At 54.8% G+C, this 20,767-nt stretch overlaps 1 protein-coding gene across 1 annotated transcript in view; it reads left to right on the top strand.

Moving 5' to 3' along the window:
• Positions 1–20,767, top strand: part of smg1 (SMG1 nonsense mediated mRNA decay associated PI3K related kinase) — an 86,787-nt gene that overhangs the window by 20,135 nt on the left and 45,885 nt on the right. Inside the window, exons 19-37 of the mRNA XM_079253394.1 lie at positions 1,139–1,279; positions 1,358–1,584; positions 1,680–1,879; positions 1,959–2,120; positions 2,200–2,354; positions 2,426–2,550; positions 7,363–7,674; positions 7,756–7,897; positions 8,773–8,923; positions 12,303–12,423; positions 12,526–12,771; positions 13,197–13,348; positions 14,424–14,556; positions 14,758–14,902; positions 16,132–16,270; positions 16,346–16,564; positions 16,646–16,826; positions 16,988–17,149; positions 17,725–17,939. Of these exons, the coding sequence (XP_079109520.1) occupies positions 1,139–1,279; positions 1,358–1,584; positions 1,680–1,879; positions 1,959–2,120; positions 2,200–2,354; positions 2,426–2,550; positions 7,363–7,674; positions 7,756–7,897; positions 8,773–8,923; positions 12,303–12,423; positions 12,526–12,771; positions 13,197–13,348; positions 14,424–14,556; positions 14,758–14,902; positions 16,132–16,270; positions 16,346–16,564; positions 16,646–16,826; positions 16,988–17,149; positions 17,725–17,939 (3,328 nt within the window). The remainder of the gene's footprint in view (positions 1–1,138; positions 1,280–1,357; positions 1,585–1,679; positions 1,880–1,958; positions 2,121–2,199; positions 2,355–2,425; positions 2,551–7,362; positions 7,675–7,755; positions 7,898–8,772; positions 8,924–12,302; positions 12,424–12,525; positions 12,772–13,196; positions 13,349–14,423; positions 14,557–14,757; positions 14,903–16,131; positions 16,271–16,345; positions 16,565–16,645; positions 16,827–16,987; positions 17,150–17,724; positions 17,940–20,767) is intronic.

The following is a 20,767-nucleotide window of genomic DNA, read 5'->3' as shown; positions in this document are numbered from 1 at the left end:
AGAGGAGCCTTATTCTGGTTCCCATTCCCAGAGGAGCCTTATTCTGGTTCCCATTCCCAGAGGAGCCTTATTCTGGTTCCCATTCCCAGAGAGCAGCCTTATTCTGGTTCCCATTCCCAGAGGAGCCTTACTCTGGTTCCCAGTCCCAGAGGAGCCTTATTCTGGTTCCCAGTCCCAGAGGAGCCTTATTCTGGTTCCCAGTCCCAGAGGAGCCTTATTCTGGTTCCCAGTCCCAGAGGAGCCTTATTCTGGTTCCCAGTCCCAGAGGAGCCTTATTCTGGTTCCCATTCCCAGAGCAGCCTTATTCTGGTTCCCATTCCCAGAGCAGCCTTATTCTGGTTCCCAGTCCCAGAGAGCAGCCTTATTCTGGTTCCCATTCCCAGAGCAGCCTTATTCTGGTTCCCATTCCCAGAGAGCAGCCTTATTCTGGTTCCCAGTCCCAGAGGAGCCTTATTCTGGTTCCCATTCCCAGAGAGCAGCCTTATTCTGGTTCCCATTCCCAGAGAGCAGCCTTATTCTGGTTCCCAGTCCCAGAGAGCAGCCTTATTCTGGTTCCCAGTCCCAGAGGAGCCTTATTCTGGTTCCCAGTCCCAGAGGAGCCTTATTCTGGTTCCCATTCCCAGAGCAGCCTTATTCTGGTTCCCAGTCCCAGAGAGCAGCCTTATTCTGGTTCCCATTCCCAGAGCAGCCTTATTCTGGTTCCCATTCCCAGAGCAGCCTTATTCTGGTTCCCAGTCCCAGAGCAGCCTTATTCTGGTTCCCAGTCCCAGAGAGCAGCCTTATTCTGGTTCCCAGTCCCAGAGAGCAGCCTTATTCTGGTTCCCAGTCCCAGAGAGCAGCCTTATTCTGGTTCCCAGTCCCAGAGAGCAGCCTTATTCTGGTTCCCAGTCCCAGAGAGCAGCCTTATTCTGGTTCCCAGTCCCAGAGAGCAGCCTTATTCTGGTTCCCAGTCCCAGAGAGCAGCCTTATTCTGGTTCCCAGTCCCAGAGAGCAGCCTTATTCTGGTTCCCATCCCAGAGCAGCCTTATTCTGGTTCCCAGTCCCAGAGAGCAGCCTTATTCTGGTTCCCATCCCAGAGCAGCCTTATTCCCAGTCCCGGAGCCGGCGTGCTGATCCGCCTGCTCTGCTCCTGTCCTAGTAACCACAGCCACTCGGAGATCAGGGAGATATCTCTGGCCATCCGGCAGCACATGAGCCGCGCGCCCAGCAGCACCTTCCACCCCCAGGACTTCAGCGACCTGATCAGCTTCATCCTGTATGGAGTCCTGCACCGCGGCGGGTACGCGTCTCTGAAATCCATCTGGTCAGAACCTGAGCGACGGTTGTCCTCGTCATCCTCACGCCTCTGCATCCACAGGAAGGACCCCTGGCTGGAGCGTCTGTACCACAGCTGCCAGCGGCTGGAGAAGCGGGACGGACGCGGCGCCGCCGACGGCACCAAGGTGGACGTGGTGCCGCGCCCGCTGGTGAAGACCGAGGCGGTTCTGTGGCAGTGGGCGGTCTGGGAGGCGGCGCAGTTCACCGTGTTGTCCAAACTCCGCACGCCTCTGGGCCGGGCTCAGGACACCTTCCAGACCATCGAAGGTGAAGGAGCTTCGGTTACCGTGAGATGGGCACCGTGACCTCGGGGTCATGACGTTCCCCCTGTGTGATGTTGCTTTCTTTGTTCTGTGATCCAGGGATGATCCGGAGCCTGGCAGCACACAGCCTGAACCCCGACCAGGACCTGGGAGCCTGGGCTGGAACAGGAAGCGACGGAGATGGTCACCACTCCAACCAGCTCCGCCTCACTCTGCTTCTGCAGTACCTGGAGAACCTGGAGAAGCTCATGTACAACGCCTACGAGGGCTGCGCCAACGCTCTCACCGCTCCGCCCAAGGTGTGTGTGCTCCAGCCGGGCCCTGACATCCCCAGCCGGATCGCTGGCCCGTAAACCGCTTCTTCTTGTCCCTGTCCAGGCCATCAAGACCTTCTTCTACACCAACCGCCAGACATGCCAAGACTGGCTGACCCGGATCCGGCTGGCGCTGATGAGGGTGGGGCTTCTGTCTGGCCAGCCGGCAGTGACCGTCCGCCACGGCTTTGACCTGCTGACCGAGTTTAGGAACAGCAGCTCCCAGGTCAGTGAAAGCAGCGCTCGGCAGACCGGAGGAGGTTTCTCCTCTGGGTTTACACGTCATGCGTCTGTTTCCTCCCAAGGCTCCGGAGCTGGAGGTTCCCCTGGCGCTGCTGGTGGAGGCTCTGTGCGAGCTGCGCTGTCCCGAGGCCATCCAGGGCCTGGCGGCCTGGAGCGTCCTCACCTCTGGGAGGAGTCTGGCCTGGTTGTCGTCCGTTGCCCTGCAGGCTGAGGGACGGTGAGTACACGGAAAAACCAACTCAGTCCGTCCTCTTTAACCCTTTACCAAGTGTGTGTGTGTGTGTTTAGGTTTGAGAAAGCGGCGCTGGAGTATCAGGATCAGCTGTCTGCGGTAACCGGGATGGACTGCAGCATCAAGAGCTCCGAGTGCTGCCTGCTGAAACTGTCCAGCAGCCCGAAGCACAGCGCGAACGGTAGGAAGGCCCGCCGTGCTGACATTCTGACCGCCTGCAGACATCCAGGTGCTCCCATGCTGGACCAGGGTCCACGGCAGAGGGACTCTGGCGGGGTCCCACTGTCCACGGGACTCTGGCGGGGTCCCACTGTCCACGGCAGAGGGACTCTGGCGGTGTCCCAGTGTCCACGGCAGAGGGACTCTGGGGGTGTCCCAGTGTCCACGGCAGAGGGACTCTGGCGGTGTCCCAGTGTCCACGGGACTCTGGGGGTGTCCCACTGTCCACGGCAGAGGGACTCTGGCGGGGTCCCACTGTCCACGGGACTCTGGGGGTGTCCCACTGTCCACGGCAGAGGGACTCTGGCGGGGTCCCACTGTCCACGGGACTCTGGGGGTGTCCCACTGTCCACGGCAGAGGGACTCTGGCGGGGTCCCACTGTCCACGGGACTCTGGCGGGGTCCCACTGTCCACGGCAGAGGGACTCTGGGGGTGTCCCAGTGTCCACGGCAGAGGGACTCTGGGGGTGTCCCAGTGTCCACGGCAGAGGGACTCTGGCGGTGTCCCACTGTCCACGGCAGAGGGACTCTGGGGGTGTCCCAGTGTCCACGGCAGAGGGACTCTGGCGGTGTCCCAGTGTCCACGGCAGAGGGACTCTGGCGGTGTCCCAGTGTCCACGGCAGAGGGACTCTGGCGGTGTCCCAGTGTCCACGGCAGAGGGACTCTGGGGGTGTCCCAGTGTCCACGGCAGAGGGACTCTGGGGGTGTCCCACTGTCCACGGCAGAGGGACTCTGGCGGTGTCCCAGTGTCCACGGCAGAGGGACTCTGGCGGTGTCCCAGTGTCCACGGCAGAGGGACTCTGGCGGTGTCCCAGTGTCCACGGCAGAGGGACTCTGGGGGTGTCCCAGTGTCCACGGCAGAGGGACTCTGGGGGTGTCCCAGTGTCCACGGCAGAGGGACTCTGGCGGTGTCCCAGTGTCCACGGCAGAGGGACTCTGGCGGTGTCCCAGTGTCCACGGCAGAGGGACTCTGGCGGTGTCCCAGTGTCCACGGCAGAGGGACTCTGGGGGTGTCCCAGTGTCCACGGCAGAGGGACTCTGGCGGTGTCCCAGTGTCCACGGCAGAGGGACTCTGGCGGTGTCCCAGTGTCCACGGCAGAGGGACTCTGGGGGTGTCCCAGTGTCCACGGCAGAGGGACTCTGGGGGTGTCCCACTGTCCACGGCAGAGGGACTCTGGCGGGGTCCCAGTGTCCACGGCAGAGGGACTCTGGGGGTGTCCCACTGTCCACGGCAGAGGGACTCTGGGGGTGTCCCACTGTCCACGGCAGAGGGACTCTGGGGGTGTCCCACTGTCCACGGCAGAGGGACTCTGGCGGGGTCCCAGTGTCCACGGCAGAGGGACTCTGGGGGTGTCCCACTGTCCACGGCAGAGGGACTCTGGCGGTGTCCCAGTGTCCACGGCAGAGGGACTCTGGCGGTGTCCCAGTGTCCACGGCAGAGGGACTCTGGCGGTGTCCCAGTGTCCACGGCAGAGGGTCTCTGGCGGTGTCCCAGTGTCCACGGCAGAGGGACTCTGGCGGGGTCCCACTGTCCACGGCAGAGGGACTCTGGCGGTGTCCCAGTGTCCACGGCAGAGGGACTCTGGCGGGGTCCCACTGTCCACGGCAGAGGGACTCTGGCGGTGTCCCAGTGTCCACGGCAGAGGGACTCTGGCGGTGTCCCAGTGTCCACGGCAGAGGGACTCTGGCGGTGTCCCAGTGTCCACGGCAGAGGGACTCTGGGGGTGTCCCACTGTCCACGGCAGAGGGACTCTGGCGGTGTCCCAGTGTCCACGGCAGAGGGACTCTGGCGGTGTCCCAGTGTCCACGGCAGAGGGACTCTGGCGGTGTCCCACTGTCCACGGCAGAGGGACTCTGGCGGTGTCCCACTGTCCACGGCAGAGGGACTCTGGCGGTGTCCCAGTGTCCACGGCAGAGGGACTCTGGCGGTGTCCCACTGTCCACGGCAGAGGGACTCTGGCGGTGTCCCAGTGTCCACGGCAGAGGGACTCTGGCGGTGTCCCAGTGTCCACGGCAGAGGGACTCTGGCGGTAGCAGCTTGACCCTCAGATTAGCACATGAATATTAGTTTCTGTGGGATTTCCTCCCAGGCCAAAGGCTCGAAGTGTTAGTCCTTCCTGTCTGACATGAATGCAGGAGATGTTTACAGCTACGGGGAGAGAAAGCTCAGACATGTGGGATTACTGTCTGAGTGGAGATGAGCAGAAAATGTCCATTTTTATCTCAGACTAAAAGAAAACACTGTATTTTACAGATATTTTTATATAAAGATCTCCGTACAGTTTACCCAGTAAATGAACTGTTCTGCAGTAGAAGGTGTTCCCAGGTAAATATGTCAGAAAGCCATCAGCTGATGATGATGATGATGATGGACGGCTCTATGGATGTTCAGAGTCAGGAGAATCCAGGGACCAACCCCGCACTTACCTCAGAACCACCATGAGGGTCCAGGAAGACATGAAGACCAAGATGGTTTATGATAGGAAGAGAAAATACTTTACTATAAAACCCCCTTCATCTCCATGGAAACCAGCAGGACCTTCCTCTCCATGGAAACCAGCAGGACCTTGGTCTCCATGGAAACCAGCAGGACCTTGGTCTCCATGGAAACCAGCAGGACCTTGGTCTCCATGGAAACTAGCTGGACCTGCGAAATCAAGATGCATGGAATACACATCAGCAGAGTTTTTAGAGATGGAATAAAAATTCTGTAGAGACGAGACGGACGTCTTCCAGAGTTTCTGTCCCACAGAGACAGACGTCTTCCAGAGTTTCTGTCCCACAGAGACGAGACGGACGTCTTCCAGAGTTTCTGTCCCACAGAGACGAGACAGACGTCTTCCAGAGTTTCTGTCCCACAGAGACAGACGTCTTCCAGAGTTTCTGTCCCACAGAGACGAGACGGACGTCTTCCAGAGTTTCTGTCCCACAGAGACGAGACAGACGTCTCTGTAAGCAGCAGAGTCTCTGCTTTGCTGACGTCCTGTCTCTGTGGAGACGTGTTCTGTGAGGTGGACAGTGACGTGTCCCTGCTGGACTTTGTCCTGTTCGGTCTGGACGCTGTGGTTCTTCTGCATGTCAGGACGGCAGCGTGTTTACTGGTGCAGGATGTGATGCTGCAGCCTGGACAGGCGAGGTACTGGGAGGACACTGGGACTTTCTGCAGCCACCAGTTCACACTGCAGGTGTCCGTCTGCTGCAGGTGTCCATCAGGTGTCCGTCTGCTGCACGTGTCCGTCTGCTGCAGGTGTCCATCAGGTGTCCGTCTGCTGCACGTGTCCGTCTGCTGCAGGTGTCCATCAGGTGTCCGTCTGCTGCAGGTGTCCATCAGGTGTCCGTCTGCTGCAGGTGTCCATCAGGTGTCCGTCTGCTGCAGGTGTCCATCAGGTGTCCGTCTGCTGCAGGTGTCCATCAGGTGTCCGTCTGCTGCAGGTGTCCATCAGGTGTCCGTCTGCTGCACGTGTCCATCAGGTGTCCGTCTGCTGCACGTGTCCATCAGGTGTCAGTCTGCTGCAGGTGTCCATCAGGTGTCCGTCTGCTGCAGGTGTCCATCAGGTGTCAGTCTGCTGCAGGTGTCCATCAGGTGTCAGTCTGCTGCAGGTGTCCATCAGGTGTCAGTCTGCTGCAGGTGTCCATCAGGTGTCCGTCTGCTGCAGGTGTCCATCAGGTGTCCGTCTGCTGCAGGTGTCCATCAGGTGTCCGTCTGCTGCAGGTGTCCATCAGGTGTCCGTCTGCTGCAGGTGTCCATCAGGTGTCCGTCTGCTGCAGGTGTCCATCAGGTGTCCGTCTGCTGCAGGTGTCCATCAGGTGTCCGTCTGCTGCAGGTGTCCATCAGGTGTCCGTCTGCTGCAGGTGTCCATCAGGTGTCCGTCTGCTGCAGGTGTCCATCAGGTGTCCGTCTGCTGCAGGTGTCCATCAGGTGTCAGTCTGCTGCAGGTGTCCATCAGGTGTCAGTCTGCTGCAGGTGTCCATCAGGTGTCCGTCTGCTGCAGGTGTCCATCAGGTGTCCGTCTGCTGCAGGTGTCCATCAGGTGTCAGTCTGCTGCAGGTGTCCATCAGGTGTCCGTCTGCTGCAGGTGTCCATCAGGTGTCCGTCTGCTGCAGGTGTCCATCAGGTGTCTGTCTGCTGCAGGTGTCCATCAGGTGTCCGTCTGCTGCAGGTGTCCATCAGGTGTCCGTCTGCTGCACGTGTCCGTCTGCTGCAGGTGTCCATCAGGTGTCCGTCTGCTGCAGGTGTCCATCAGGTGTCCGTCTGCTGCAGGTGTCCGTCTGCTGCAGGTGTCCATCAGGTGTCCGTCTGCTGCAGGTGTCCGTCTGCTGCAGGTGTCCATCAGGTGTCCGTCTGCTGCAGGTGTCCGCCTGCTGCAGGTGTCCATCAGGTGTCCGTCTGCTGCACGTGTCCGTCTGCTGCACGTGTCCGTCTGCTGCAGGTGTCCATCAGGTGTCCGTCTGCTGCACGTGTCCGTCTGCTGCACGTGTCCGTCTGCTGCAGGTGTCCATCAGGTGTCCGTCTGCTGCAGGTGTCCATCAGGTGTCCGTCTGCTGCAGGTGTCCATCAGGTGTCCGTCTGCTGCAGGTGTCCATCAGGTGTCTGTCTGCTGCAGGTGTCCATCAGGTGTCCGTCTGCTGCAGGTGTCCGTCTGCTGCAGGTGTCCATCAGGTGTCCGTCTGCTGCAGGTGTCCGCCTGCTGCAGGTGTCCATCAGGTGTCCGTCTGCTGCAGGTGTCTGGTGGGAAGCCCTGATCCAGGTGATGTTGTGTGTTCCTCTGACAGGCGACAGCAGGAAGACGGTGCTGCTGAAGTCCGGCGAGTGCTCCCCTGAAGTGGTGGGCTTCCTGGCCAACAAGGCCTGCCAGTGCTACGTGGCTCTTTGTGATTGGCCGTCTGTGAAGGAGTGGCAGGCCACCGCCAACACCCTCAAACAGAACTCCACCAGCCCCGTCAGCATCAGCCTGAAGACTGATTTTAACTACATCCAGGCTCTGAGCCGCTTCGAGGAGGGTGACATGGCTGAGTGTGGCGCTCAGCTGGAGCTGCTGCCGGGAGAGGATTACAGCTGTCTGTCCAGCAGCAAGGACAAGCTTGGTGAGCAGCGAGGGGGTGCACATACGCAGGCAGGGCTGTGTGTCCCCGTCACCTGACATCCTCTCATGTTGATGTTCTCAGACCTGAAGCGGCTTCTTCCCTCCATGAGTCCAGACGCAGCGGAGCTGCAGAGGGCCATCGAGGTGCAGCTGCTTCGCAGCGCCGTCAGCGCCATGGCCAAAGCCAGCCAGCAGCTGGAGCCCAGGAGCACGCCCAGTCCAGAGTAAGTCCTGGGTGCTCACCACCACCATCGTCTACTGGGAAAGTCTTCCTAAACCTCCAGTTTCCTTTCCCTTCAGACACAAAGCTAAACTTCCTGAATAATACTAGGGATGCACCCACACCGATACCAGTACCGGTATCGGCTCAGTACCAAGTGTGTGTACTCCTACTTAGTGTTAATTAAGTGTACCGATACCACACTAGTCCAGCCAGAGCAGATGTGTGTGATGACATGCTGCGGACGTGTTTAAAAGAAATAAATGCCTTGAATGTTAAAATGTGACTTTTTTTCTTCCACTAAAAGCAGATTTTTGCTCCAAACTAGACATTTATGGTTTTATTTAGGTAAAATGTGTCAAATCAGAATAAAACGTGTTGAAATAGTTAGATCTGTGATGTTATTATATGTGTATTGGTGAGGTAACTTCAGACAGGATGGGTCATTTATTACAACCTGAGGACATCGTACACAGTTATAACAGCAGTAATAACCATAATAATGTTCACATAAACACATCTGGTATCGGCAGATATTCAGGTTTCAGACATCAGATTGGATCAGAACTCCCACAAACTGGATCGGTGCATCCCTAAATGCTGCAGCTTTTCATTAGCAGCCTTTACAACCAGAATAATGATGATGCAGAAGTCATGCAGCTGCCCGGCGCAGATATCCAACGTGTGGAAGGTCGCATAACGGCTCGCACGTTAAAATGAGCGACGACTTGGCGACGAGTCGCGCTGTTGGAGCTGCCAGATGGCGAAACCCGGATCGGGCCGTGAAAAGACCCTGCTGGCTTTCCTCTGCTGGCGTCAGAACGTTCTGCTCGCCTGTCCACAGTGTCTAACGTCCGTTTGTCCCTCCGTGTGACGCAGCACGTTGGTGCGCTGCCTGAAGCAGACGGGACGGATCTGTCTGGGTCCACTCCGGCTGTCCACCCTCACCCTGTCCGACGCCCTGCCCACGCTGCCCACCCTGCAGCTCCACTGCACCGCCACCCTGGAGAGCACTCTCACAGGTCAAGATGTAAGTACTCGGCCCTTCCAGGCCGCTCCAGGCCCTTCCAGGCCGCTCCAGGCCCTCCAGGACTAAAATGTGCAGCACCTTGTCAGTGTTTCCTGTCTTGTAAAAGCAGCTCCAACATTCTTTCCAGGAATAAAGAGGCTGCTCCGCTCCAGCAGCCTCAGGAGAAAGATCTGATTTATCCAAACCAGACTCATTGATACAGCTGCTTTTACTTAGAGCAGGGCGTCCAGATCCGGTCCTCCAGTCCTGCAGGCTTTCCATGTATCCCTGCTCCAACACATCTGACTCAAACTAATCAGCATTCTGCAGAACTTCATCGGCTGTTGGCTAAAATTCAGGTGAAGCCAGGTGTGTTGGAGCAGGGATACCCTGGTCCAGTTAGTCTGACTCTGGTCCAGCTAGTCTGACTCTGGTCCAGTTAGTCTGACTCTGGTCCAGCTAGTCTGGCTCTGGTCCAGTTAGTCTGGCTCTGGTCCAGTTAGTCTGACTCTGGTCCAGCTAGTCTGGCTCTGGTCCAGCTAGTCTGACTCTGGTCCAGTTAGTCTGACTCTGGTCCAGCTAGTCTGGCTCTGGTCCAGTTAGTCTGGCTCTGGTCCAGTTAGTCTGACTCTGGTCCAGCTAGTCTGACTCTGGTCCAGCTAGTCTGACTCTGGTCCAGTTAGTCTGACTCTGGTCCAGCTAGTCTGACCCTGGTCCAGTTAGTCTGACCCTGGTCCAGCTAGTCTGGCCCTGGTCCAGCTAGTCTGGCTCTGGTCCAGCTAGTCTGACTCTGGTCCAGCTAGTCTGACTCTGGTCCAGCTAGTCTGACTCTGGTCCAGTTAGTCTGGCTCTGGTCCAGTTAGTCTGGCTCTGGTCCAGTTAGTCTGACTCTGGTCCAGCTAGTCTGACTCTGGTCCAGCTAGTCTGACCCTGGTCCAGTTAGTCTGACCCTGGTCCAGTTAGTCTGACTCTGGTCCAGTTAGTCTGACTCTGGTCCAGTTAGCCTGACTCTGGTCCAGCTAGTCTGGCTCTGGTCCAGCTAGTCTGACTCTGGTCCAGCTAGTCTGGCTCTGGTCCAGCTAGTCTGACTCTGGTCCAGTTAGTCTGACTCTGGTCCAGTTAGTCTGACTCTGGTCCAGCTAGTCTGGCTCTGGTCCAGTTAGTCTGGCTCTGGTCCAGCTAGTCTGGCTCTGGTCCAGCTAGTCTGACTCTGGTCCAGCTAGTCTGACTCTGGTCCAGCTAGTCTGACCCTGGTCCAGTTAGTCTGGCTCTGGTCCAGCTAGTCTGACCCTGGCCCAGCTAGTCTGACCCTGGCCCAGTTAGTCTGGCTCTGGTCCAGCTAGTCTGACTCTGGTCCAGCTAGTCTGACCCTGGTCCAGTTAGTCTGGCTCTGGTCCAGCTAGTTTGGCTCTGGTCCAGCTAGTCTGGCTCTGGTCCAGCTAGTCTGACTCTGGTCCAGCTAGTCTGACTCTGGTCCAGTTAGTCTGACTCTGGTCCAGCTAGTCTGACTCTGGTCCAGCTAGTCTGACTCTGGTCCAGCTAGTCTGACCCTGGTCCAGTTAGTCTGACCCTGGTCCAGCTAGTCTGGCCCTGGTCCAGCTAGTCTGGCTCTGGTCCAGCTAGTCTGGCTCTGGTCCAGCTAGTCTGACTCTGGTCCAGCTAGTCTGGCTCTGGTCCAGCTAGTCTGGCTCTGGTCCAGCTAGTCTGACTCTGGTCCAGCTAGTCTGACTCTGGTCCAGTTAGTCTGGCCCTGGTCCAGCTAGTCTGACTCTGGTCCAGTTAGTCTGACTCTGGTCCAGCTAGTCTGGCCCTGGTCCAGCTAGTCTGGCCCTGGTCCAGCTAGTTTGGCTCTGGTCCAGCTAGTCTGACTCTGGTCCAGCTAGTCTGACTCTGGTCCAGTTAGTCTGACTCTGGTCCAGCTAGTCTGGCCCTGGTCCAGCTAGTTTGGCTCTGGTCCAGCTAGTCTGGCTCTGGTCCAGCTAGTCTGACTCTGGTCCAGCTAGTCTGACTCTGGTCCAGCTAGTCTGGCTCTGGTCCAGCTAGTCTGACTCTGGTCCAGCTAGTCTGACTCTGGTCCAGCTAGTCTGACCCTGGTCCAGCTAGTCTGACTCTGGTCCAGCTAGTCTGACTCTGGTCCAGCTAGTCTGACTCTGGTCCAGTTAGTCTGGCTCTGGTTCAGCTAGTCTGGCTCTGGTTCAGCTAGTCTGGCTCTGGTCCAGTTAGTCTGACTCTGGTCCAGCTAGTCTGACTCTGGTCCAGTTAGTCTGACCCTGGTCCAGTTAGTCTGACCCTGGTCCAGCTAGTCTGACCCTGGTCCAGCTAGTCTGACCCTGGTCCAGCTAGTCTGGCTCTGGTCCAGCTAGTCTGGCTCTGGTCCAGCTAGTCTGGCTCTGGTCCAGCTAGTCTGGCTCTGGTCCAGCTAGTCTGGCTCTGGTCCAGTTAGCCTGACTCTGGTCCAGTTAGCCTGACTCTGGTCCAGTTAGCCTGACTCTGGTCCAGTTAGCCTGGCTCTGGTCCAGCTAGTCTGGCTCTGGTCCAGCTAGTCTGGCTCTGGTCCAGCTAGCCTGACTCTGGTCCAGTTAGCCTGACTCTGGTCCAGTTAGCCTGACTCTGGTCCAGCTAGTCTGACTCTGGTCCAGCTAGTCTGGCTCTGGTCCAGCTAGTCTGACTCTGGTCCAGCTAGTCTGACTCTGGTCCAGCTAGTCTGACTCTGGTCCAGCTAGTCTGGCTCTGGTCCAGTTAGTCTGACTCTGGTCCAGCTAGTCTGACTCTGGTCCAGCTAGTCTGACTCTGGTCCAGCTAGTCTGACTCTGGTCCAGTTAGTCTGACTCTGGTCCAGCTAGTCTGGCTCTGGTCCAGCTAGTCTGGCTCTGGTCCAGCTAGTCTGGCTCTGGTCCAGCTAGTCTGGCTCTGGTCCAGTTAGTCTGGCTCTGGTCCAGCTAGTCTGGCTCTGGTCCAGCTAGTCTGGCTCTGGTCCAGCTAGTCTGACTCTGGTCCAGCTAGTCTGGCTCTGGTCCAGCTAGTCTGGCTCTGGTCCAGCTAGTCTGACTCTGGTCCAGCTAGTCTGACTCTGGTCCAGCTAGTCTGGCTCTGGTCCAGCTAGTCTGACTCTGGTCCAGCTAGTCTGACTCTGGTCCAGCTAGTCTGACTCTGGTCCAGCTAGTCTGGCTCTGGTCCAGCTAGTCTGACTCTGCTCCAGTTAGTCTGGCTCTGGTCCAGTTAGTCTGACTCTGGTCCCTCTACGGGATGTAAGAAGTGTTCTGGTTGACCAACCTGAAGCGCTGTTGGTGCAGAGTGTAGGTGTCGTGTTAGAGTCGGAGCAGCTGGACCAGAACCGGACCTGTATCCAGTCCAGGGGGAGGTTCGGTGAAACCTTTGTGCTTTCCTGGCGTGTTTTCAGGACTGTGTGATTCCTCTGAGCAGTGAAGCTTTAAACTCCTGCAAGCAGCAAGACGTCCAGCTTTTCCTCCAAGCGCTCAGATACTCCACGTTCCAGCGCCAGCTGCTCCACAAGCTTAAAGGTAAGCATCACTAAACGTCTTGCTTCGCAGGCTTTAGTTATCTGCTGCTGCCATCAGGTGCATCTGCTCCACAATGACCCCCCCTCCTTGGCTCTCACACAGGCCACTCCTCCTCCACAGACAGCCATCTTTTGGAGCTTTGCCTGACGGCGGTTAAATTTGCCCGGAAGAAAGGGAACATTGCTCTGGCGTCCCGCCTTCTCAGCCAGTGTGGTGACGGGAGCCCGGAGGAGAAGCAGCAGGAGGATCTGAGTCAGGCCTTCAGGCACCTCACCCTGGAGGGGACTCTGGGGGAGAAATGGGGACCAGAAGTTCAGATAGAAAAGGCCAAAGTCCTGAGGACTGCAGGTGAGACGGAGAGGACATTTAGAGCACTTTTCAGTCTGTCAGACGGCTTTTTACGCTTCACTTCCTCTGAGCTGCTCTAACGCTCCCTTTCTGAGAGCTGATGGTTCATCTGAACAGAAAGCTGCAGTCTCTCACCTCCAGCCAGTCTCCTGGCATCAGCAGACATCCTGGTCCAGACATCTCTCCAAATCTCCCTTCCTGCTCATCCTGCTGCTCCGTTTGGCCGTCAGCAGGTTGTCCTCACCGTGTGTGGAGTTGTTGCAGTGTGACTGGCTGGTCAGATGTCTGTGTTAACAGGCAGCTGAACAGGTGGAGCTGATGAAGAGCAGGAGGTTATTTCCTGTTCCCATCGTATCGATCCGCCCAGAACCTCATGGTTTTAGTGAATGAGCTCAGTGTGGAGTTTTCTTCTTCTGCACCTGCAGGTCAGTCGCTGGCAGCGATGGAGATGCTGAGCAGGGCTGCTCTGTCCTACTGCCATGTGGGGAAGAATGAAGGCGCTGCCTGCCGCTCTCTGCTGACTCTCTGCAAATGGCTGCTGGCGGACTGGAAGGACATGACCCCTCAGCTCAAACAGGCACGGATTTACAGGAACTACATCCTGGCTGTTTTAGCTGCTGTAAGGTGGTAGCAGTAATAATAACTGTCAGTCGGTGCCAGACATGAAGATGGTACTGCAAGCCTACTTTCACCTGCACTGCACCCTCAGGCTGGGCGATGAGTCGGGTTTTAATCTGAACTACGATCTGGGTTTCCAACCATGATAAAACTAAAAGGGTGTGATTATTTTTCTCTCTGCAGTTTCCTCTCCTGCTGTCTTCAGCTGCTAATCGAGCGTCTCTGGCGTTGCAGTGCTGTGCTGTAAACTCCTCCCACAGCCGCTTTGCTTTCATTCAGACACTGTTGCCAACTTGGAGACTTTCTCGCTAAATCTGGAGACTTTTTTTGTTAAAAGCGACAAATCTAGCAGCTTTTACTGGAGTTATTAGAGACTTTTCTGGTGTTGTGGCGACTGACTTGAAGGCACATATTGTTCTGCAGTTACTGTAAGGAAGGAGCAGCGGGAGCCTCTCCCGTCCTAAAGCACTCCCAGGTGGCCAGTCTCAGTCGGCTCCGGCTGCAGGTCAATGTAGAATAACTGCAGTAGGTTGTGGAAGTTCACCTAAACATAGTTTATACCGTTGTCAGTGACAACTGGCTGCATTATTTTCCTATACATAGTTCGGCCAGTTAAACACTGTAATATCCCTCCGTTACGGGGCGTTACCATAGCAACGCGTTAACCAGCTGGTTCAGATCAGCCGTCTTTTAACAGGTGGATGAGAGAAACGTGCTGCAGCCTGACAGCGGTTGTTTGGTATAAAACGTACATCCAGGCCAACGTAAAATAGTTCCTATATAAACGGTAAAAGCAGATTAAACAACTCGGAACCGTACATTAGACGGTTATAATGTACGACACGGAGTCTAGAACGCCACGACGCGCAGCCTTGTTTATAAATACTGGATCATTGTGTTAAATTATCCAGATCTCAATTTCAGTCAAAATAATCCTGATTATAAGTTTGTAATAATCGAGCAGCCCTGGTCTACACTAGTTGTCATGTTGTAAAAAAAAGATGCATTATTGACGGCCTGACTGTTTGTCTCAGGTGGTGAAGAAGTCCAGCTCCGTTAATGCTTGTGCGCTGGTGAACGTTTCCCCTCTGAGCCGGAACATTGCTGCTCTGCTGGAGCTTCCTCTGGAGGACCAGGGCGTTTCCCACATCACTGCAGAGACTTCAGGTAGCACGACTTCTCAGTGATGAGAATACCAACACATTACGGCTGATCTCTGCTGACATGTTTATATCCAGCATCATGTGGAACGAGTGAATCATGTTGATGGTTCTTTGTATCAGACACATTTTAATACATCTGATGACAAATATCAGGAAGATGTGGTCCTCTAAGTCCAGCTCCGTTTGCATCTCGATGCCTTTGCAGTGAGTGTGGGTGTGGGAGAACCGGACTTTGTTTTGGGCCAACTCTACCAGCTCTCAACCAGCCTGGCTCCAGAAGTAGCCAAGTCCTGGGCGGCCCTGGCCAGCTGGGCTTACCGCTGGGGCAGGAAGGTGGTGGATAATGCAAGGTTAGACCACTCTGCACACACTCATACATCTTCTGTCTTCTCTTGCTCTGAACGGGGGTCGCTGCTGGCAGGAAGGATCTCTGATCTCTTCTGTCTGGCATCGGACTAAACACTGTGTTGTGTGGAGGATGTGAGGAATCTTCCAGCACTTTCAGCAGCTTGTGAAGAATTTCTTTTCCAGCAGCTCCAGAGTTATCTCCAGCACGTCTGATGCTGCAAAGCGGACTTTTCCACACAGACTGACAGAAGATGTGAAACATTTTGGTGCAGACATTGATTTTAGAGCCCTGAGTAATGAGAGTTGGGCTGTTTAAAGTCGGTCCTCGAGGCCTGAGGCAGGTTTTCCATGTAACCCTCTCCTAACACGCCCAGCTTACATTAAATGGACCCAAAAATCTATGAAGTTCTGCACAGTGACTGATTTACTTGAGTCAGGTTTGTTGGAGCAGTGATACATGGAAAACCTGCAGGATTCTTGTCCTTGAGGACCGGAGCTGAAGTAGAGTCTGTCTCAGTGTTTTGTTTCCAGTCTACTGTAGTATAAACTCTGAGGTTCTTGTTTTCTCCATCTCCTCTTCTCCCAGTTTACACTGAAATGGTGTTTAAATTCCTCCTGGTGCTCCTGAATGCAGCATCTCAAGCCGACCAGTTCCATGTGCTAAGCTTCCTGTCGATCACTGATACTCAAAGTAATCAGAGTATTTGTATTGGACGTCTGAGGTATACAGTGTGTGGGGGGAAATGGTGCGAGTACAGTTCCTTGTGGTGCTCCAGAGCTGCTGACACACAACCTTTCAGTCTCACAAACTGGTCTGTTTGGTAGGTAGCCAGAAATCCAGGTGTGTGTGGAGGTTTCCACCTGGAGTTTATGGAGATAAACATGATCCTCAAAGGGCTGCCTGATTGGTCCAGATGTGAGTGGGCTTTCTGAAGTAGGGAGATGAGAGTCTTCAACCTGAAGAACGTTATGATCAGCAAACTGTACTGAAAGGTGTGGATTTGCTTATTGAGGTGAGCCGATAACCGTTTTCTCTGGAGGACTTTGTTAATGTGTGTTGCAGCGACGGGTCTGCAGTCATCTGGTTCAAACGGTTGGAAATTTTCAGTTTCTGGAACAAAACAGGATGTTTATAAAAACACAAACTCTTTTCCGAGATGTAAACCTTTTTATTTCACAGTGTTCTGCAGAGTCTGGAGTTGTAAATATCGGTTCATTGTCTTCCCCCCAGCCAAGGGGAGGGTCTACCCCTCCTCCCAGGGGAGAAAAAGGACATAGAGGAGCTCCTGCCAGCAACAACCAGTGAAGAAGACAAGGAGACCATCTTCAGCATCCTGGGACAGGCCATGTGCCGACCAACTGGTATCCAGGTAGCCACACCTGAACGGGTGACGGAGCAGACCTCTGCTGGTTGGAGTGTTTTTGTAAAGTTTGTTGTGTGTCAGGATGAGGACATGGCGCTGCAGCAGGAAGACGAAGAGGACGACATGGTGGACGTCATCTGGCGACAGCTCACCAGCTCGTGTCCCTGGCTCGGTGAAGCCAGTCAAGTGGTCACCGACGGTCTGATCCGGGTTTGGAGACGGGTGGTGGACCGGATCTTTGGTCTGTACCGCGTTTCCTGCCACGCGTACTTCACCTTCCTGAAGCTGAACGCCGGACAGGTGAGACGTGCAGACGGCGCCGGGCGGCTCAGCCTGATTCCCAGACTGCTGATCTGATTCTCTGTATTCTGCTTTATTTAGGTTCCCATGGACGAAGATGACCCCAAACTCCTGCTGTCCTGTCACAACAACAAGCAGAGCAACGACGACGTCATCGTCATGGCAACCCTGCGTCTCCTCCGCCTGCTGGTGAAGCATGCTGGCGAGCTGCGGGAGGGGCTTGAGCTGGGCATCGCTTCGACCCCGACTGCACCCTGGAGGGGTATAGACACCATTTGTTGACTCAGTGTTGACGTTGGAGTGGTTGGAGCGAAGCAGTCCTCCTTCCCTCTGAGTCTCGCTGTCATGTCCGACGCCGTCACACGGCGTCTTTGGTTCCAGCTCCGTCTTGACGTGATCGCTGATACCGTGTGTCTCCTTCAGGCATCATCCCCCAGCTGTTCTCACGTCTCAACCACCCGGAGGCGTACATCCGTCAGAGCATCTGCAGCCTGCTGTGCCGAGTGGCCCAGGACTCCCCCCACCTCATCCTGTACCCGGCCATCGTTGGCTCGCTGTCGCTGGGGGGCGAGGCTCAGAACGCAGGTATACACTCAGGCGACGCTGTCTTTCACACTGCGGCACTCACAGGGTTAACTCTGTGTTGAAACACGTTACTGGTCTGAAGGAGATGAACAGGTAAAGTGGCTTTCATGGTAATTGAAATAAAAATGATCGGTACGAGCAGCGTTTATTTCACATTAATAACTTATTGAATATAAATCTGTGCATTTTTAATAAGAAGCTCTTCCAGTGTGACGAATCCATCTTATCCATTAACCGGAGTTTTCCAGGAAGATGCCGTTATTATTAAACAACCTATAAACAAGCTGCCTTTAAGGGTTTGTTACATGAAACCAACGGTAAATGACTGGCGGCATGGCGAGGTTTTCTCTCACCGTGCTCTTCCTCGCTCGCCGCAGTGCTTGGTTTCACCCTCCCGGTCCCGGAGGACCGCTGTCCTGCACCTGATGGAGTTTCCTGCAGCTACACACCTCATTCAAACGAATCCTGTCTGAAAAACTGCAGATTTTTGACGTTTTTCTGGATTTTTCTCTGAATTTTTGTGGTGAATAAATAAAAGTGTGAAACTGGGAGCTGACAGTGGGGTGTGTTCTCAGGGAGCAAGCTGCCCCCAGCTCTGCCCACCTTCTTGGACAGTATGCAGGAGGAGGACCTGGTTGGGGAGGAGGAGGAGCAGCTGGAGGCTCCGGGACAAGGAGGCCCACAAGAGGAGCTGGCCACCTGTTCCAGTCAAGACCAGGCCATGATGCAGGACTGTTACAGCAAGATAGTAGAGAAGCTGTCTCTGGCCAACCCTACCATGGTGCTGCAGGTAGGAGGCGCCACACACCTGCTAGCCTGCTGTTGTTTATGCTGCTTGTCTGCTGTGAGTTCAGCCACAAGTCTCTCCAAAGGAAATCCACCTTCAGCTTCCAGAGACAAAAGATTTAGTTCAGTTTCTGACACGTAGAGACGCCGAAGGTCTCCTGTACGTTGTTTCTGACACGTAGAGACGCCGAAGGTCTCCTGTACGTTGTTTCTGACACGTAGAGACGCCGAAGGTCTCCTGTACGTTGTCTCTGACACGTAGAGACGCCGAAGGTCTCCTGTACGTTGTTTCTGACACGTAGAGATGCCGAAGGTCTCCTGTACGTTGTTTCTGACACGTAGAGATGCCGAAGGTCTCCTGTACGTTGTTTCTGACACGTAGAGATGCAGAAGGTCTCCTGTACGTTGTTTCTGACACGTAGAGATGCCGAAGGTCTCCTGTACGTTGTTTCTGACACGTAGAGATGCCGAAGGTCTCCTGTACGTTGTTTCTGACACGTAGAGATGCCGAAGGTCTCCTGTACGTTGTTTCTGACACGTAGAGACGCCGAAGGTCTCCTGTACGTTGTTTCTGACACGTAGAAGGTCTCCTGTACGTTGTTTCTGACACGTAGAGATGCAGAAGGTCTCCTGTACGTTGTTTCTGACACGTAGAGACGCCGAAGGTCTCCTGTACGTTGTTTCTGACACGTAGAGATGCAGACGGTCTCCTGTACGTTGTTTCTGACACGTAGAGATGCCGAAGGTCTCCTGTACGTTGTTTCTGACACGTAGAGATGCCGAAGGTCTCCTGTACGTTGTTTCTGACACGTAGAGACGCGAAGGTCTCCTGTACGTTGTTTCTGACACGTAGAGATGCCGAAGGTCTCCTGTACGTTGTTTCTGACACGTAGAGATGCAGAAGGTCTCCTGTACGTTGTCTCTGACACGTAGAGACGCGAAGGTCTCCTGTACGTTGTTTCTGACACGTAGAGATGCCGAAGGTCTCCTGTACGTTGTTTCTGACACGTAGAGATGCCGAAGGTCTCCTGTACGTTGTTTCTGACACGTTTAGAGATGCAGAAGGTCTCCTGTACGTTGTTTCAGACATGTAGAGATGCAGAAGGTCTCCTGTACGTTGTTTCTGACACGTAGAGATGCCGAAGGTCTCCTGTACGTTGTTTCTGACACGTAGAGATGCCGAAGGTCTCCTGTACGTTGTTTCTGACACGTAGAGACGCCGAAGGTCTCCTGTACGTTGTTTCTGACACGTAGAAGGTCTCCTGTACGTTGTTTCTGACACGTAAAGATGCAGAAGGTCTCCTGTACGTTGTTTCTGACGTTTAGAGATGCAGAAGGTCTCCTGTACGTTGTTTCTGACACGTAAAGATGCCGAAGGTCTCCTGTACGTTGTTTCTGACACGTAGAGACGCCGAAGGTCTCCTGTACGTTGTTTCTGACACGTAGAGATGTCGAAGGTCTCCTGTACGTTGTTTCTGACACGTAGAGACGCCGAAGGTCTCCTGTACGTTGTTTCTGACACGTAGAGACGCCGAAGGTCTCCTGTACGTTGTTTCTGACACGTAGAGATGCAGACGGTCTCCTGTACGTTGTTTCTGACACGTAGAGATGCCGAAGGTCTCCTGTACGTTGTTTCTGACACGTAGAGACGCCGAATGTCTCCTGTACGTTGTTTCTGACACGTAGAGACGCCGAAGTTCTCCTGTACGTTGTTTCTGACACGTAGAGATGCTGAAGGTCTCCTGTACGTTGTTTCTGACACGTAGAGATGCAGAAGGTCTCCTGTACGTTGTTTCTGACACGTAGAGACGCGAAGGTCTCCTGTACGTTGTTTCTGACGTTTAGAGATGCCGAAGGTCTCCTGTACGTTGTTTCTGACGTTTAGAGATGCAGAAGGTCTCCTGTACGTTGTTTCTGACACGTAGAGACGCCGAAGGTCTCCTGTACGTTGTTTCTGACACGTAGAGATGCTGAAAGTCTCCTATACGTTGTTTCTGACGTTTAGAGATGCCGAAGGTCTCGTGTACGTTGTTTCTGACACGTAAAGATGCAGAAGGTCTCCTGTACGTTGTTTCTGACACGTAGAGACGCCGAAGGTCTCCTGTACGTTGTTTCTGACACGTAGAGACGCCGAAGGTCTCCTGTACGTTGTTTCTGACACGTAGAGATGCTGAAGGTCTCCTGTACGTTGTTTCTGACACGTAGAGATGCAGACGGTCTCCTGTACGTTGTTTCTGACACGTAGAGATGCCGAAGGTCTCCTGTACGTTGTTTCTGACACGTAGAGATGCCGAAGGTCTCCTGTGCGTTGTTTCTGACACGTAGAGATGCCGAAGGTCTCCTGTACGTTGTTTCTGACACGTAGAGATGCCGAAGGTCTCCTGTACGTTGTTTCTGACACGTAGAGACGCCGAAGGTCTCCTGTACGTTGTTTCTGACACGTAGAAGGTCTCCTGTACGTTGTTTCTGACACGTCAAGATGCAGAAGGTCTCCTGTACGTTGTTTCTGACGTTTAGAGATGCAGAAGGTCTCCTGTACGTTGTTTCTGACACGTAAAGATGCCGAAGGTCTCCTGTACGTTGTTTCTGACATGTAGAGACGCCGAAGGTCTCCTGTACGTTGTTTCTGACACGTAGAGATGTCGAAGGTCTCCTGTACGTTGTTTCTGACACGTAGAGACGCCGAAGGTCTCCTGTACGTTGTTTCTGACACGTAGAGATGCAGATGGTCTCCTGTACGTTGTTTCTGACACGTAGAGATGCCGAAGGTCTCCTGTACGTTGTTTCTGACACGTAGAGACGCCGAAGGTCTCCTGTACGTTGTTTCTGACA

The sequence above is a fragment of the Telmatherina bonti genome (assembly GCF_933228915.1).
Source record: "Telmatherina bonti genome assembly, chromosome: 14".
Taxonomy (NCBI): Eukaryota; Metazoa; Chordata; class Actinopteri; order Atheriniformes; family Telmatherinidae; genus Telmatherina; species Telmatherina bonti.
Note: the sequence above shows the minus strand (reverse complement) of the source record. Positions and strands in the feature narration are given on the sequence as shown.